This window comes from Polypterus senegalus, chromosome 17, assembly GCF_016835505.1.
Source record: "Polypterus senegalus isolate Bchr_013 chromosome 17, ASM1683550v1, whole genome shotgun sequence".
In the NCBI taxonomy this organism is placed as follows: domain Eukaryota; kingdom Metazoa; phylum Chordata; class Cladistia; order Polypteriformes; family Polypteridae; genus Polypterus; species Polypterus senegalus.
In genome coordinates this window covers 85,010,191-85,025,463 of record NC_053170.1, presented here as the reverse complement: position 1 = coordinate 85,025,463, position 15,273 = coordinate 85,010,191, and the positions used below count along the sequence as shown (strand labels likewise).

The 15,273-nt window shown below is 41.7% G+C and overlaps 1 protein-coding gene across 3 annotated transcripts in view; it reads right to left on the bottom strand.

Moving 5' to 3' along the window:
• trim25 (tripartite motif containing 25) overlaps positions 1–15,021 on the bottom strand; it is a 65,836-nt gene extending 50,815 nt beyond the window's left edge. For 2 of the 3 annotated variants that reach the window (XM_039739253.1, XM_039739254.1), the window contains exon 1: positions 14,316–15,021. In XM_039739253.1, the coding sequence (XP_039595187.1) occupies positions 14,316–14,972 (657 nt within the window). In that variant the 5' untranslated portion in view covers positions 14,973–15,021. The remainder of the gene's footprint in view (positions 1–14,315) is intronic. The other variant, XM_039739255.1, reaches the window with a different exon arrangement.
• Positions 15,022–15,273: the final 252 nt, after the last annotated feature.

The window sequence follows — 15,273 nt, the reverse complement described above, 5'->3', positions numbered from 1 at the left end:
GTCCCCCGAAGCGCCAGCGCCACTAGGGCCTGCCCCTGAGCACAGCGTGGACACCGCAGGAGGGGCACCTTTCCCCCTCATAACTAGATCCAACGAGGCCCCGGGAGCGGCAGGTGTCTTACCGCAATTCTTTTTCGACCAGAATCACCGGATAGGGGGGTTCGGGTAACACAGCGACCATCAAGTGAGCTAACTCCCCCTTCCAGGTGATATAGCATTGGGCGGAACGATATGACTTGGTCCCCCCATGTACACAAGTGACCAATAGGTGCTGTTTCAGCCACTGTCGCGGCAACACAAAACGGCGAGCCACAATGGTTATGTTGCTGCCGGAGTCAAACAAAGCCACCACCGCGTGTCCATTTAATAACACCACTCCCGTGTTCGGAGTCGTCAAGGAATGCGGCGGGGTACAGTACCTTTCCGTTGTTGTCCAGGTGCAGTCCACGGGCTCCGCCGTGGTATTGAGGGGACAGGTTGGCAGCAGATGGCCGGTCTCGCCGCAGTTGTAACAGCGCGGCGAGGCCGGCTTTTCTTTAGGCCTTGACGGCGCTTCTGCAGCGCGTCGAGGAGGCTCGGGTGTGGCCGCCCGTCCCTGTCGGTTCCCACGAGCAGACCTTTCTGACCCCCCAACTCTGAGGACCGCGAGCTGACGTTCCAGGACGTCCAGAAGACTCGGCATGTCCTTATAAGGGTACTTCCGGACATGCTGGGCGAGGGAACTGGGCATCGCGTTTACCAGGCCTTCACAGGCCACCTGCTCGACTACTCTCCGAGCCTGGGGTCCCTCTGGCCGTAGCCAGCGCCCCATCTTGCCCCAGAACTCAAACGCCTGGGCACGGGCAGGCTTTTCAGGGTCGAACTGCCAGTTCCGCCACTCTGCCGCCTGCTGGCCCGGGGTGATGCCGTAGCGGGCCAGGATCTCTGGTTTGAGGAGGTCGTAGTTCGCGGCCTCCTCCTCAGGGAGGTCATAATAGGCCCGCTGCGCGGTCCCTTCAGGTAAGGCGCCAGAATGGGCGCCCACGACCGCTGCCACTGCTCCGGGTGGCCGTCCGTTCGAATATGCCGAGGTAAGACTCAACGTCATCTGCCTCTGTCATAGGCACCAGAGGAGGAGGCGTCAGTTTGGGCGGGTCTGGTGTTACTCTTTGGGCCTCTGCCAGCCCGGCCTTCGTAGCCTCCAACTCCCGAGTAGTAGCGGCTTGCGCTTGCTGCAGGGCCTGGAGTTGGGCGTTCATTCCCTGCAGCACGGTGTTCAGGTCCTGTCCTTCTGTCATTTCCACGGATCTTGTATCCTGCCGACTACGCAACTGTAAAAGATGCAGAAGCACACAGCATAAAGGTTTGGCGTTTTCCAGCCCCGTATATTGTAGACAATCCACAATAAAATTAAATGAAAAGCAGGTCAAAATATAAACTAAACAGTTCATATGCGCGACGCCGTATCATGGCGTCCGTGGCCATTTTATTAGGGAGGAGCCGGAAGTGGAGGAATGCTGGGAAGGACCGTGAGGGAGGATGGGATTGATGACGTCAGGACAAGATGGCGGAGGAAGGGCGGAAGTACTGTACTGCGGTCAAAACCCGGCTTATGGTGGAGGAAGGTCTTTTCTCCTATGAGGAAGCAGAGGGAGAAAGTTAGTACCCCGCCATTCCCTGCCGGCGAATGTGTCCCCAGGTGCGTTTGAATCCGTCCGTGATCTCCTACTCGCGCGTGCGTGACAACTGTTTTGCCCATCGGAGAAATAAGGATACCATCTGTGCAAAACAATTCCTGCTAAACAGCTTCAATGTTACCAGACAGATTTCATTATTTACATTCATTTAAGATTATCCAGGGTACAAAGATGAATTCCATTAGGGCTGTCACACATGAATTTCAAGTTAGAATAAGGCAGAATTTTAATTTAAAAAAAAAACAACAAACCACACACATCTGAATGTAAATGTCAGAAATAAAAATCCAGGCTTCAAGTCTCTCCACTCAGCTTTGAGGTACTACATTTGACATGCTGCCATTTGTTGGAGGTGTGTAAGATAATTTAACTGCTTGCAAGCCACGAAGGGTTAAAAGCTGTTTTTGCTCTAACGGCAGGTTTTTCATTCAGGCATCTGTCATAAGACAGGGTGCAGTAAGCTGGCCGAGAATGAGAACTTTATTTAGAATGCATCCGTTAGACACAGGAAAGATGACTTTTCCTTTTTTATGGCCTCTTTTGCAATGTACGTAAAACAGAAACGGTTAGCCGATACACACAATGTAAGATGAAATGCATAGAAAAACATATTGTGCTTATTGATAAGTAAGGGGAAGGGAGGAAAATTATTAAAAGTCGAGTGACACAGTGGAACTTTGCTCTTCTGCCTTGCAACGTGGAATCCACGTACTCATCTATGACTGAATAAAGACTGACTGATTGAACTATTCCAGTCTTCCTCGGGAGGTACTTCCACAGAGAACATTTCTGTGCAATGAGATGCATAATCAAGGTTTGGGCTCCAGCCAAGATTTACATGGAGATACCACTGATGACAAAGCTCTCTCTATGCACCTCTGCTAATAAAATTTAAACAACATTTAATCTTAAAGTTAGGTTAAATTTGCTTAATCACAGCAGGACACTATGCCAATTCCCATTGCGAAGTGAATGACAGTGAGAACTTTCGTTTCATGTCATAAAACAACATTAACACACTCCAATTTGTTGATGTCCTGAATGTCGCGCACGCCACCCCTTGATGTTTCAAACCCTCGTGTATATTTTGCTTTAATTCATCGCCAGCTGCACTTCATATACACATTTTCTCCAAATAAACCACAAATGTTGTGGGTTACCGTAGAGGATTGTGTAGTCTGTGCACATGTTAGCATCACACACGTCTTTAAGCATCCACAAGATAACTTTTGTGAGGTAAATGCTCAGGAGATTATATTTGAAATAATCCGTCTTAGTAGTTCAGAAATCGCTACATTTATGTTGATGAGCTGAATGTACAGCAAGGTTATTATAGTTTTGCCTTTTTATATTAGTTTTTATTTCTATATTTTTTCTGACTTTACATGGAAATTCAGTTTAGTTTTCCTTCATTGTGCATTTTTAGTTTTAGTTTTATTTTACAAAGACATTTTTGTTTTATTTTTATATATATATTAGTTTCAGTTTTAGTGTTAGTTATTATAGTAAGGTTAAAGAGCTACAATGGAGTTTAGTTTTTGTGTCACAATGAGACAGAACTGTGAACTGAACGTGTTTGGATAGGAGTTTAATGTTAGTGAAAGCATACTACAAGACACACTTTACTATTTGGTTTTGTTTTTGTCTGATAAAAACATGCAGAATCAAAACCAGGTACTAAATATGAACAATTTCACAGAATTTTACAATTTTTAAAATATTTTATATATGTCATTTGTTCTGAACAAATCTGTGCTGACTGTTGGCACTTTTTTCTTTTCCTTTTATTGCCCAGAATGGGCCAATTTGTAATGAAATTTAGGTGAATTTTAAGATGTGAGGGTTTTTTTTTCTGTAAATGTCACACAACATATCCCACTCCAACGACAATGTGCTTATAATGAATGCCTTCAATATTGCATTCAAAAATCTCAAATACTGCGCTTTGTAATTTTCCGCTAGCCATATTGATCTCTGATTCCATCTCAGGCACAAACAATTTATAGACAGAATTTTGCCACCTGCAGGCCTGAAAAGATCAAAAATCAGAAAACTGAATCTACTGTGTTCTGACAAGTGTGACCATGAAAATCACGGGGGCTTAGGAAGAACAAAGCTCTTAGGCTTGAATCAGTGTGCAGACCCCACCTAGCTGTATTGAGGGAAACAAAGAAAAAAACAAGCATGTAGTGTCAAGGTTAGGGGCAGTGAGGCTTGAATAGCCCACCATAAGAAAAGTAAACACATAATGAGCAGAGCAAGAGCAGGTAATAAGAGTATGGACAAACACAAAACGACAGAGACAGCATCTGAGATTAGGAACAATATATTCATTATCTAAACCTGTTTATCCAGAGCAGGATCGCAGGAACCTGGAGCCTACCACAGCAGGTTTAGATGCAAGGGAGGAAAAATCCCTGGTGTGCAATATGTTCGATATGGCTAATGTTAAGAACAAAAAGAATGTAATATTTCAACTATTTTTTGAGAGAGCGAGAGAAACATTGAAAAAATGGGGACAAATTTTCTAAAACATAATTCTGCTACTGGATTCTTTTTACAATATCTGGTATTAATGATAATTATTAACTAAAAAAGAAATTAATAAATATAGCATAAATACAAAAACACATTAGTATGTTTAGCTTTTCATCGCTTGGCCTACCTAACTGTAATTCAGTAGAGACATTGCCACTCAGGAATTTTACAAGGTTTGTATATCTTCATTGTTAAATGACATTTTTAAAGCAAAAGTGATTGGTTAGCAACAATATGCTGATCGTGTATTACGACCTAGTCAGTCTCTCGATCCCTGCCGTTTTATTTGCAAAAATCGGGAGTGGTCTCCCCTTGACGTTCTTGTGTACTCAGATATGGGGATGGATATTTGAGGAGTAAACTGCAAGACAATGATTATATTATGTAAATTAATGAACCATCAACAACAAATCAAATTAATAATATATTGATCAATTATTATAAAAGTAAAGTTGATTAAATTGAACTCTGCAGCTGCACGAATTAAAAAAAAAAAAAAACACAACAAGTATGTGTACAGGTAAAAATACCACTTCCGGTTGATGGATTTGGCTCAAAAGTTAGAGATCTACAATTTTGGTGTAATGACCACATGCCAAATTTAATCCATCTATCTAGTTGTCTAACAGTTACAATGTTTACACACAGACATAATTCCAAAAAACTATTTTCGGACTTGGGGAGGTCTAAAACATCAAGATTCATCAAAATCTCTAGTTCGAATTTTTTTCATGATTATACTTTCTCTATACTTTGTATGCGAAGTGACAGGTGAATTACTGTCAACAAAAAGCAGGCACCTGAGAAATAAACTGAAACGTTACTAACTCGTGATTTTTCTGCCCATACGGCAGTTTTTGTTGACCACCACATTCCAGTTTCAGGTGTTTAAATTACATCTTGATATACAACAAGTGCAAAGAAAGGTGGTACGTAAATCACTTTCTATTCCACACGCTTTACCCGCGTATTCAGCTTGCTCTGTCACTGCAAAAGCTGTGTGAACAGCCGCCCTCCTTCACTGGATGAATATATGTGGGCAGCTCGTGGTGGATGACTTTCAGTTTTACAGTTTAAAAGTTATAAGAGTTAAAACTAACAGCAAGAATATTTATTCAAAAAATGAAAACTAAATTTCAGTAATTTATTTTATTTCAGTTAGTCTTTGCAGCTCTACTTTAATACAGTAGTTTCATTTAGTTGTAGTTTTTCATTTCAGTTTTTTTTAATAGGTTCAGCTTTGATTTTAATTTTCGTTAACTATAATAACCTTAAAGTACAGTACTAAACTCAGCAACACAATCCAAAAAAGCAGTAGTGAAATACATTAAAAGTAATGCGTGTTACATATTCCGATTACTTTGTACAGCTACCAGTAACCTAACACGAATACTTATTTTATTGAAGTAAAAAATACCAGCAGCAATGGGCATGAGGCAAGATCCACAGGAGTGTGCTGCGTGCATCCAGTAAAAGAACCATAGTTTGTTTTTTTTTTTTTTAAAAAAAGGGTCAATTTAGTTTTCATCCAGCTATTTGCTATTGATATGTTGACACTGTACACCTGAAAACGCTCACTATTCCCTGGGTACGGATGTACCATTTGACCATTTTCCCTCTTCACCATGTTCGAGGACAGACAGCAATAGGAGATCGGCTGCTGTACGATTCTCCCTTGCCGTAACCGACCCCCTTATTTCTACATCCGTATCAGTGATGGGTGGATTGATGTCTTGAGCAGTCATTCTCACATCCATGGCTAGTGAGAGCTGTAGCAAACTGCACCTTTCTCCAACCAGTACTGTTTAAAAATAATGAGAACAATATAAAAAACTGGTATGACACTCATGCTTTGTCAGTCCCAGTCAAGTCTGACTTGAAACCAAGGCTGTGGATGCAGTGGTGTATCAAAGAAACGTTTCAATTCGGTGTACTCGTCTGATAATGTGAATGAGGAAATTACAGTAAGTGTGCGCAGTCCAGGGCCGTGCAGTCAGGGGAGGCAGTAAAAAAAACTAATAACATAAAATTGTCCACTTGTCTGTGCTATAAATTTGGTTTCTGTATGATAAATAATCTGAATCATTTTTATAGTCAAAAATCAGCGAATTGGCGAGTTTCCTGTTCAAATAAAAGGGGGAAAAAACAAGGTGTGGCAGCGACGAACCTCACCTCCCCTCGGACTGCACTCTCCCTCACATGCAGGGTTAGGGTTAGCCTGTTGCTAGGGCTGTTCGATATAACGATATATATCGGATGACAATATGAAAACGTCTATCGCTGCACATTACGCGATCGTTTGTTTTGTGGTGTCGCAAAATAAACTGTTTACGGCAATATTTTTTTCATTGTTTTGATGGCCACCACGTGGATGCAGACACACTAGCATAGCTGATGAAGACGAGGCAACACCAGGTAGCTCCACACAGAAGGACCTTGTTCCTAAACGAGGGGCTACCTCTGTAGTATGGAGATGGTTTGGATTTGAAGAGTCAGACACGGACCAGAAAACGTTACTGTGCAAGTTATGCTGCAAACCGATCGCTACCACAGACTCCAACACGACAAACCTCTTCTACTACCTCCGCAAAAAACACGTGAGCGAGCATGCAGAGAGTTTACAACTGAGAGGCAGGCCACGTAGGATATTACAGTTGTAAAGGTACTATTTAAACGAGCATGTTAAAAGCTTGGAAGATTAATTGTTACCAAAACAATTTGCTTAAGGCATAATTTTCCTTGCAGCGTTTGCTGTCAGCGTTAATCTTGTTAAAATTACGTTTACGCCACAACTGCATTAACGCGGCAAATCTCCGTTAACGAGTTACGCGGATCGCCCGTGCTTGGGGCTGGGCGGCATCAACACGCTAGCGCCGTCCAGTCCCACGCACGGGCGATCAGCTGTAACTCATTAACGGAGATTTGCCACACTCGATATTGCAAATTAACATTTTACTAGAATGTAGCATAAAAATGATATATTTAATATAATATATTTAATATATTTTTGTCGTAAAGCCTTATTACTGCTACAGTTTGAAGTACAATGTTTACATTTGGTTTTGACAGTTAATGTTAGACTTGTATTTATTTTGTTTAAAGGGTTTATTGGCCTTATATAGTTTAGTTGTTAGTGCTTTGATCCTTTTATATTTAATATATGTTGTGAGAGTTATTGCTGCTACAGTTCACATTTTGTTTATGTCAGGCATTTTATATAGCAGTATTTTATATTGGGCCTTTAGTAATTTGTTTTTGAAAAGTGTTTTATATTTGATACATTAACATTTTATGTTTACATTCTAAGCAACAGAGTACATGCATTAGTGGAGGTAGTCAGCGGTGAAAATGGACAGAGAACATTCCTAAACGGAGGCTGTAGCAGACAAAGTTGAATATGATGACACAGAAGAACTTTTGACGAAAAAAGGTGCGGTGTCTGTTGTCTGAAGATACTTTGGTTTTAAAGTTCAGATGTGGACCATTATGTTCAAATGTGTGAATTCTGCTTCTACACTACTGGATAATACCGCAAGCCAAGTTGTACTTGTTTAATTATTTTTTCCAATACTGTGTAATGTACCTGGTTACTGTGCAATAGTGCGACGATGCCGGTCCCCTACAGACTCCCTCTTCCCACATGGGAGCCTGTTGAACCAACACCATCAATAGTTATGACCGAGATGAGCTCAGAAATCTCATTGAAGTCAGGGGATAGTGGAAAGTGCTCAAGTGCTTTTGTTAAAAACAGTCAAAAGCAAAACCAAAGGTGTCCATTGTGCAGTGTTCAGAAAAATACAGTACCCAAATAAATAGCAAATCCATAAAACCAGTGAAACGTGGGGATAAAATCCATAATAAATAAATCCGTTAAAATAGAGGTTAAAATGCAGTCTCTCTCCTGGCCCAATCGCACCAAACCACCTTCTGTCTCCAAGTGCTCACCCTTTACGGGCATTGCTGGCATAGCCTTTGCAGTACGAACTGCTTTCTGCCAACTCGTGTCTTGGCTGCCTCCACATTGAGCAGCCAGACCATCCGAGGACGGCACACCTCCAGTCTTCCTTCGCGCTCACTCAGATCCATTGGGAGGTCTTACACGTCACTCACCCCACTCTACACGCTTAGTCAGTGGGATGTACCAGCCCCTAGATCGCCTCAGCCTGTGCCCTAGCTCATGCTGCCTTCACCTTCCTGGTGTCTGTATCGTCTCCCATGACTGCCTTTCCCTTCTTTAACCTCCTTGTGTTCTCTCTTTTCTTTTTTGCTTCCCCCTATCCAGGCGGCCCATTAAAAATACATCTCCAGGAGGGCAGCGCCTTATTCACACGCCGCAGTAAGCTGATGAAGCAACAGAGGACGATCGGGTGTGACTCACCCCAATCAACTCTCCGCGGTTGTGCAATCACGTTTTGAAGTAATAGTATTATTCCTGGAAGTTTAACTATTTATTTTATTGTTATTATTTATTAGTCTAAATACTATGCAGTTTAATGATGGTAAAGTTGTTTAAAGTTACTTTAATGTGTCAGTGGACAGAGATTGTTAACATTAACAGAAAGTGTAGTTGGTTTACAAAAAATATGTACTATTTATTCCTTTTCGAAGACATGTTCAGTGCAATACCACTTTTGACAAGCACCTCTGGATATTTTACTAAATCTAAATGCCTCTTTGGATGGTTGACAATATGGTTGTCAAAACTTTAGTTTAAGTGGTTTGCAAAATTTGTTCAATAAAAAGGTTCTATATTCTGCCTGTAACTGTCATGCAATGTGATTCCTTCTCTTCATTAGTGCCTCATTAATGCCCCCCTCCTTGAAAACTTTATCACTTTATGGGGCCATGCGAACCTGTATTTTTGTGCACATTAAAATGTTTTTTTGTGCAATGTACAATTCCCATGACAGTGGAATAGATTAGTCTTAGCCAGTCTACTGCAGTAATTGCTGTGGAAAATGTGGTTAACTCATGCATGGAAAAGAAATACCATTGAATACTGTGAAACCGGCACAATTTTGAAAAATACTGTGATGTAGAATTTTGGTCATACCACCCAGCACTCAATGTGTGCGACATATTTAGTCTTGCTAATCGGACATAAAACCACAGTGAAAAAGGTGAGGCAGGCAGTACCGCGCTGCCCTGAAGGGGGCGCATGTGAGCCCAACAGGTGCTGCTTGCTGCTGTTGTTCTTCTATGCTGAGGCACAGATAGGTTAGCATCATCAGAAAGTCAAGTGCACTGCAGCGGTCCGTTTATTTTTAGCTTTTGTTCCGAATGACTGCCAAAATGGAAGATTAAGACTTTTAAAACTAAAGGAAAATAAGGTGGACTTTTGCAAGAAATTAACGGAGATTTTCGTGGTGAGGGATAGGCAAGTGGACTACATTTACAAATAAAAAGGTAAGACAAACGGTTTTCAATTTTATAAAAAATGGGATCAGACTAAGAAAAAAACAATCCAATATTTAAAAACTAAACATTGACATATTCTTTTGTTTTTCTTGTTATACTTATGTTGAACAGTCTGTATTAATATTGATTAAAGCATCAGAATGAAAAGCTTTTAAAAACAACTAAATCTATACTAATAAAAGGCAAAGCCCTCACTCATCACTAATTCTCCAACTTCCCGTGTAGGTAGAAGGCTGAAATTTGGCAGGCTCATTCCTTACAGCTTACTTACAAAAGTTAAGCAGGTTTCATTTCGAAATTCTACACGTAACGGTCATAACTGAATCCTACTTGCGTACATATATATGGCCATAGCCTGCAGCTCGGTCGCCGTGTGGGGCGGAGTTGCGTCCCCCATCACCACACCTCCCATGTAGTTGGCTGCCTGCCTATATTGCGTCCCCCATACCCACGCCTACCACGTAATTGAGTGCCTGCCCATATAAGGCCGTCCGTCAGCAGCAATCCAATAGACACGGTGCCGCTAAATATTCGCAGGCAAATCAAAAAGTTAATACCGAGAATGCCTGTTAAACATCTTAGATTCACGAGTAGCGATTTGGGTGGCGAGATGTCTATCGAGGTGATCACTGTAATATTTATATGTCATTGACATGTATTATTATCAGGCATGGTTTAGGCACCTATGTTATCAAGAAGGCACCAGAAAAAGGGACCTCAAGGTTACTATTATGGAAGTTAATTTAGAGCACGGAATCTGTGAATGTAAGAGCTGTAATAAATAATGTTCCCCTGCATACTTTAAAAGAAAGTCTCGCCATCATTTCATTTTTCACAATTTGTGAAAACAAGACATGGTGTCAGAATAGAGGACAGTCATGGATTTTGTTGGAGTTCCCTCGCCACGAATTGACTGGGATTCACTTAACAGGGCCAGGAGATTGGAAAAAGTTCCGACAGCACATGGAGCTGATGTTTTCTGGACAGCTAAAAGGCAAAGACGAGAGTGAGAAATGCAGCTACCTGCTTCTGTGGACTGGGGAAAAAGGAAGACACATTTAACACATGGACTCTCACCCAGGAGGTAGCCAAGGTACTGAAAACTTATTATGACCATTTTGAGGCGTTTGTCATGCCCAAGACGAATACAATATTTGTGAGATACAAGTTTAATGAGAAGGTGCAGGGTATAAACAAGACTTTTGATCACTTTGTAACGGAGTTAAAATTGCTGGTGAAGGACTGTGTTTATGCAAACGAAGATGAGATGGTCATGGATAGAATAGTGTTTGGCACAAACTCGTCAAAAGCGCGAGAGAAACTTTTAAGTGCCGGGTCTTAGCTAACATTAAATAAAGCCGTGGACATCGCAAGAGATAGCACAAGCACAGCTGAGAACCTTCGATGCATGTACTCTGGGCGGCTCACGTGAACTGACTGTGAACGCAGTACGCAGAGAACAAGCAAGAGCTCCAAAGAGCGCTGAACAAAAACCACATTACACAATTGAGAAGACAGCAAAAGAATATGAAGCGAGTGACGCATACAAGCATATTCATAAGTGCAGCTACTGCGGAAAGAAAGCACACGGTGGAAAAAGTCAATGTCCAGCTAAAGGAAGTGCAAAGAATGTGGTAAATTGAACCACTTCGCTAAAGTTTGCAGGACTGGGAAAGATAAACCCGTGCATGCAGTGTGTGATGTCTCAGATAAAGAGGAAAACGAGCTGTTTATTGATGCAGTAAGAAAGGAACAACCCTCTGAATTTGAACAAGCCTTTGTAGACATATCAATAGGAAAGGTGTAAAGCTTAAGTTTAAATTAAGTTCATAGACATGCTACCGCTAAATATTCGCAGGCAAATCCACAACTTAATACCGGGAATGCCTGTTAAACATCTTAGATTCACAATTTGGGTAGTGATCACTTCGATGAATGAGACCCGTTATCTTTACAACGGTTGACAAACACGGAATGTAATTTGAACAAAACACATCCTCCAAATACGAACCTGATTGAAAGAAATGATGATAATCAAATCCTTGATGACAGCAACACTCATAACAGTGACAAAACAATTACATTGACAATCATGTTACGTTATTTTAAAAATTTTTCCTTTTCTTTTTCATAACTTCTTTAACACACTACTTCTCCACTGCGAAGCGCAGGTATTTTGCTAGTATTTCAATAAAGATCAAAATTGAAATCCATTTTTTGGTACACTACTCAATACTTTCATTCGTATTGACCGAGTACGAACTGTGGAATTGCAACGGCAAATTTAGAACACATGAGTGAGGAACAAAGGCGCCCTCCTCTCCTCTCTCGTCGCTATAAATGTGACGTTCTTTCTTAGCCAAATACAAACCTTATCTGTGTGTGTGAGAAGAATGCTGATTAGATATGAAACATACCCAGTAGTCAATGTGCATGCTGCCAACTGAAGAGTCAATAAGCCACTCTTTGGGGTTCATGCATTTGTAAATCGGACTCTGTCACCAGCCATGAACCTCACCGCACATCACTAGTGCGGTCCCAGTACACTTTTACACACAGCAATGTCCACGTTGTGTGTAGACACTCTCCTCGGTCATATCATACAGACAGTGAATGACATTTCTTGTAAGGGCAGTCAGTATGGCATGTTATACTTTAGTTCTTTTTTAATCAAAATTTTTAAATCTCCCTGCTTCTAACAAAAAGTGTTTTCGTTTGGCTTTGTATCTCATTTCAGTTGTCTGGTAATGTGACAAAATACACAATAGAAGAACACATTTCTGTGCTTAGTATTCAATACACAGTATTCTGTATCGCATATTTTCTCTCATGTCTACAATGGATGGATATACAAATGACAAAAAAAAAAAAAAACACTTTGTAAAGGTATGTCTAACAATTTGGGACATCAGGACAAGCTGTTAAAGTAGAATAAAATGTCAGAACTTGTTCTCTTTGGGGAAACGCACTTTTGCGCTCATAGCTGGTTGGTTTGTTTCATGTTACAGTGGGGGGAAAATATGCATTTGATCCCCTGCTGAATTTGGAAGTTTGCTCACTTAAAAATGAAATGAGTGTAATTTTTATGGTAGTTTCATTTCAATAGAGAGCGACCAAATATTAATCAAAAAAACACAGTACATAAAAAAGTTAGAAATTGATTTGTATGTCATTGAGGGAAATAAGTATTTGATCCCCTACAACCCAGCACGAATCACCAACTAACAGCGAATGTACAAAGAGCGTACTGGCGCAAAAATGGATGCTGTCGCATCATCCAGGTGGATGCTGCACATTGGTAGTGGATGAAGTGCCTCTCTACACACAATGCAAAGCGCTTTATAAACGCAAATTATTATTGAGGGTAAAAAAAACTGTCCGTGAATCAAGTGGTGCTAGTGCTGTAATTATGACAGAAGAGAGGAGAAAGAAAAATGACTGAGGCATTTAATAATACAGTCAGCCTTTACAAAACAGGTTTGGTCACATTAGCGTACAGTCTTCCATAGTGTTTGTTCTGTAGTCCTGAATTGAGGAGGTGCAATGCCAACGGAGGAGTAATACATCTACTATGCATTTACAGAAACAAGAGTGCGCACGAAGGGGTGGCTGCAGGGCTTCAAGGCCCTGCCCTTTCCCATAACTGACTGAGGCGAGTGATCATCTTGATTGCTCAGAGGTTAAGCCTCCTTCATGTCTTTGTCTTTTTAAGAAACTGAATGAATGAGAGAAAGAAAGCAAAAACAGTGATAAAGAATTGTGCTTTGATAAAGGCAAGTAGTCTACCCCATATGGAATTAAGGAAGGATCTCCAATAACCATTACTATTAATTCCAAAAAAAGTACCTGTAATTTTTGTGCAAATGCTGCACATATTCTTACTTCTCTTTTCTAACACTAGTTTAAACTTGTAAGCTTGTTATGGTTACCAGCTTTATAAAATATATTATCTATACATATTTATTATAAATATTTTTCACAGCATTTTCTGCCCGTCGGCTTAAGCACATTGCAACCAGCATTGTCAAAAAGCGGACAACTGTGAAAGATCATGTCCTGGTCTGATAACTCCAAGAAGACAAAAGGTAACAGCAGGACCACCAAGCCCAATCAGGGTTAGCAGTGAGGATTTTATTCTTCACACATCTGCCCAAAGTGTGGCTAAGCTCAAAGTGTTTCCAAAACCTGTACAGTTGCTGAAAATTGATGTCAGATTGCCAACATGAGCAGCAACGTCATAACAAAGTGCCCCCCAACTCAGAAGTGTAGGTGGACAACAAGGGGTCTCTGATCTTCTGACTCTGTCCACAGAGATGTACATCATCACGAACAAGAGCGAAATCATTGCAATCTATCAAAACATATCACCCAAACGGTGGTATAATCCCAAAAGCCGGTCTATTGTTGTCCATTCTCCTCTTTTGAACGTCATGACCCTGGAATCGGCCCTAAGCTCGTTAGAAAATGGATGGTTGGAAGGATGCATGACAATCCAACACAAAAAGTGGCAGTCCATAAGTTAACGGTTACGTATTGCGCTCCGTTTGTGCTGCGAATTCAATTCGCATCTTTTAACGAGTTAACTTTGAATTCTAAGATAAAGCACAGAGCCGACACAGCCTTTACCGAGCACATGACATTAGGCCGTGTTTTATGGAGTTATGTTCTGGAACAGCTACTTACCTCCTTCTCGGCCCTCGCCATTTCCATTGTCTCGAAATTGCAGGTTTTGTGGCTGGGCAGGCAGTGGCTACAGATGCAGCAGCAGTGGTCCTTACAGAAGAACTCCATGTTCTTGTAGTGCTGTTGACAAATCCTGTCCTTCAAGTCCGTCAGTGGCTCCGTGAGCTGGTGGCCCAGAAAGGCAGGGCTCTCCCGGTGCGGCACAATGTGGCTCTCGCAATACGAAGCCATGCAAGTGAGACACGTCTTGGCGGCTCGCTGCACCATGCAAGTGTCGCAGAGGACCGGCTTGGGAGTGGACACGGGATCCACGCGCGGTGCCATGGATGAAGGGGTGGTAGAGGCCGAGTGGCCCTTCGTCGATTTGTAGAAGGTCTCCACGACACTACACAGCACCGTGTTCTTCTTCAAGTCGGGCTTGGTCTGGTAGTGCTGGCGACACTGAGGACAGTCAAAGCCCAATTCCACCAGCTGGGTGGCCACCCAGGTCATTTCCAGGCAGCTCAGGCAAAAGTTGTGGCCGCATGGTGTGGTCACCGGGTTGTCGAAAATGCTCAGACAGATTGAGCAGGTGAGCTCATCGGAAAGGCTCATTAGCGACATAGAAGGCATCTGCTCGTCCGAAAAACTCGCCAGCTTATCCCGCTGTCCGGCCATTTTGACGTGTAAGTGCGAAAACGAAAGTAAACTGCGGAACAACTGAAACTATATAAAGACGCCGAGCGTGCGTCAGCTGTCAGGTGGACCTTACAGGGGCGTGGTCCGCCTCGTAGGTGGGGTGGGGCTTTTTTATCCAAAAGCTGGACTTTACTTTAAGTAGCTTACCATTTTACTCGTTTTCAATTTATGATAAATATTTCCTCGGTCTAAGAATTTCTTCAAAAAAAAAAAAGGTTAAAAAAAGGTTCAGATAAGCAGTGATACGAGAAAGAGCTATTGAAACAGCGACATTTACTAA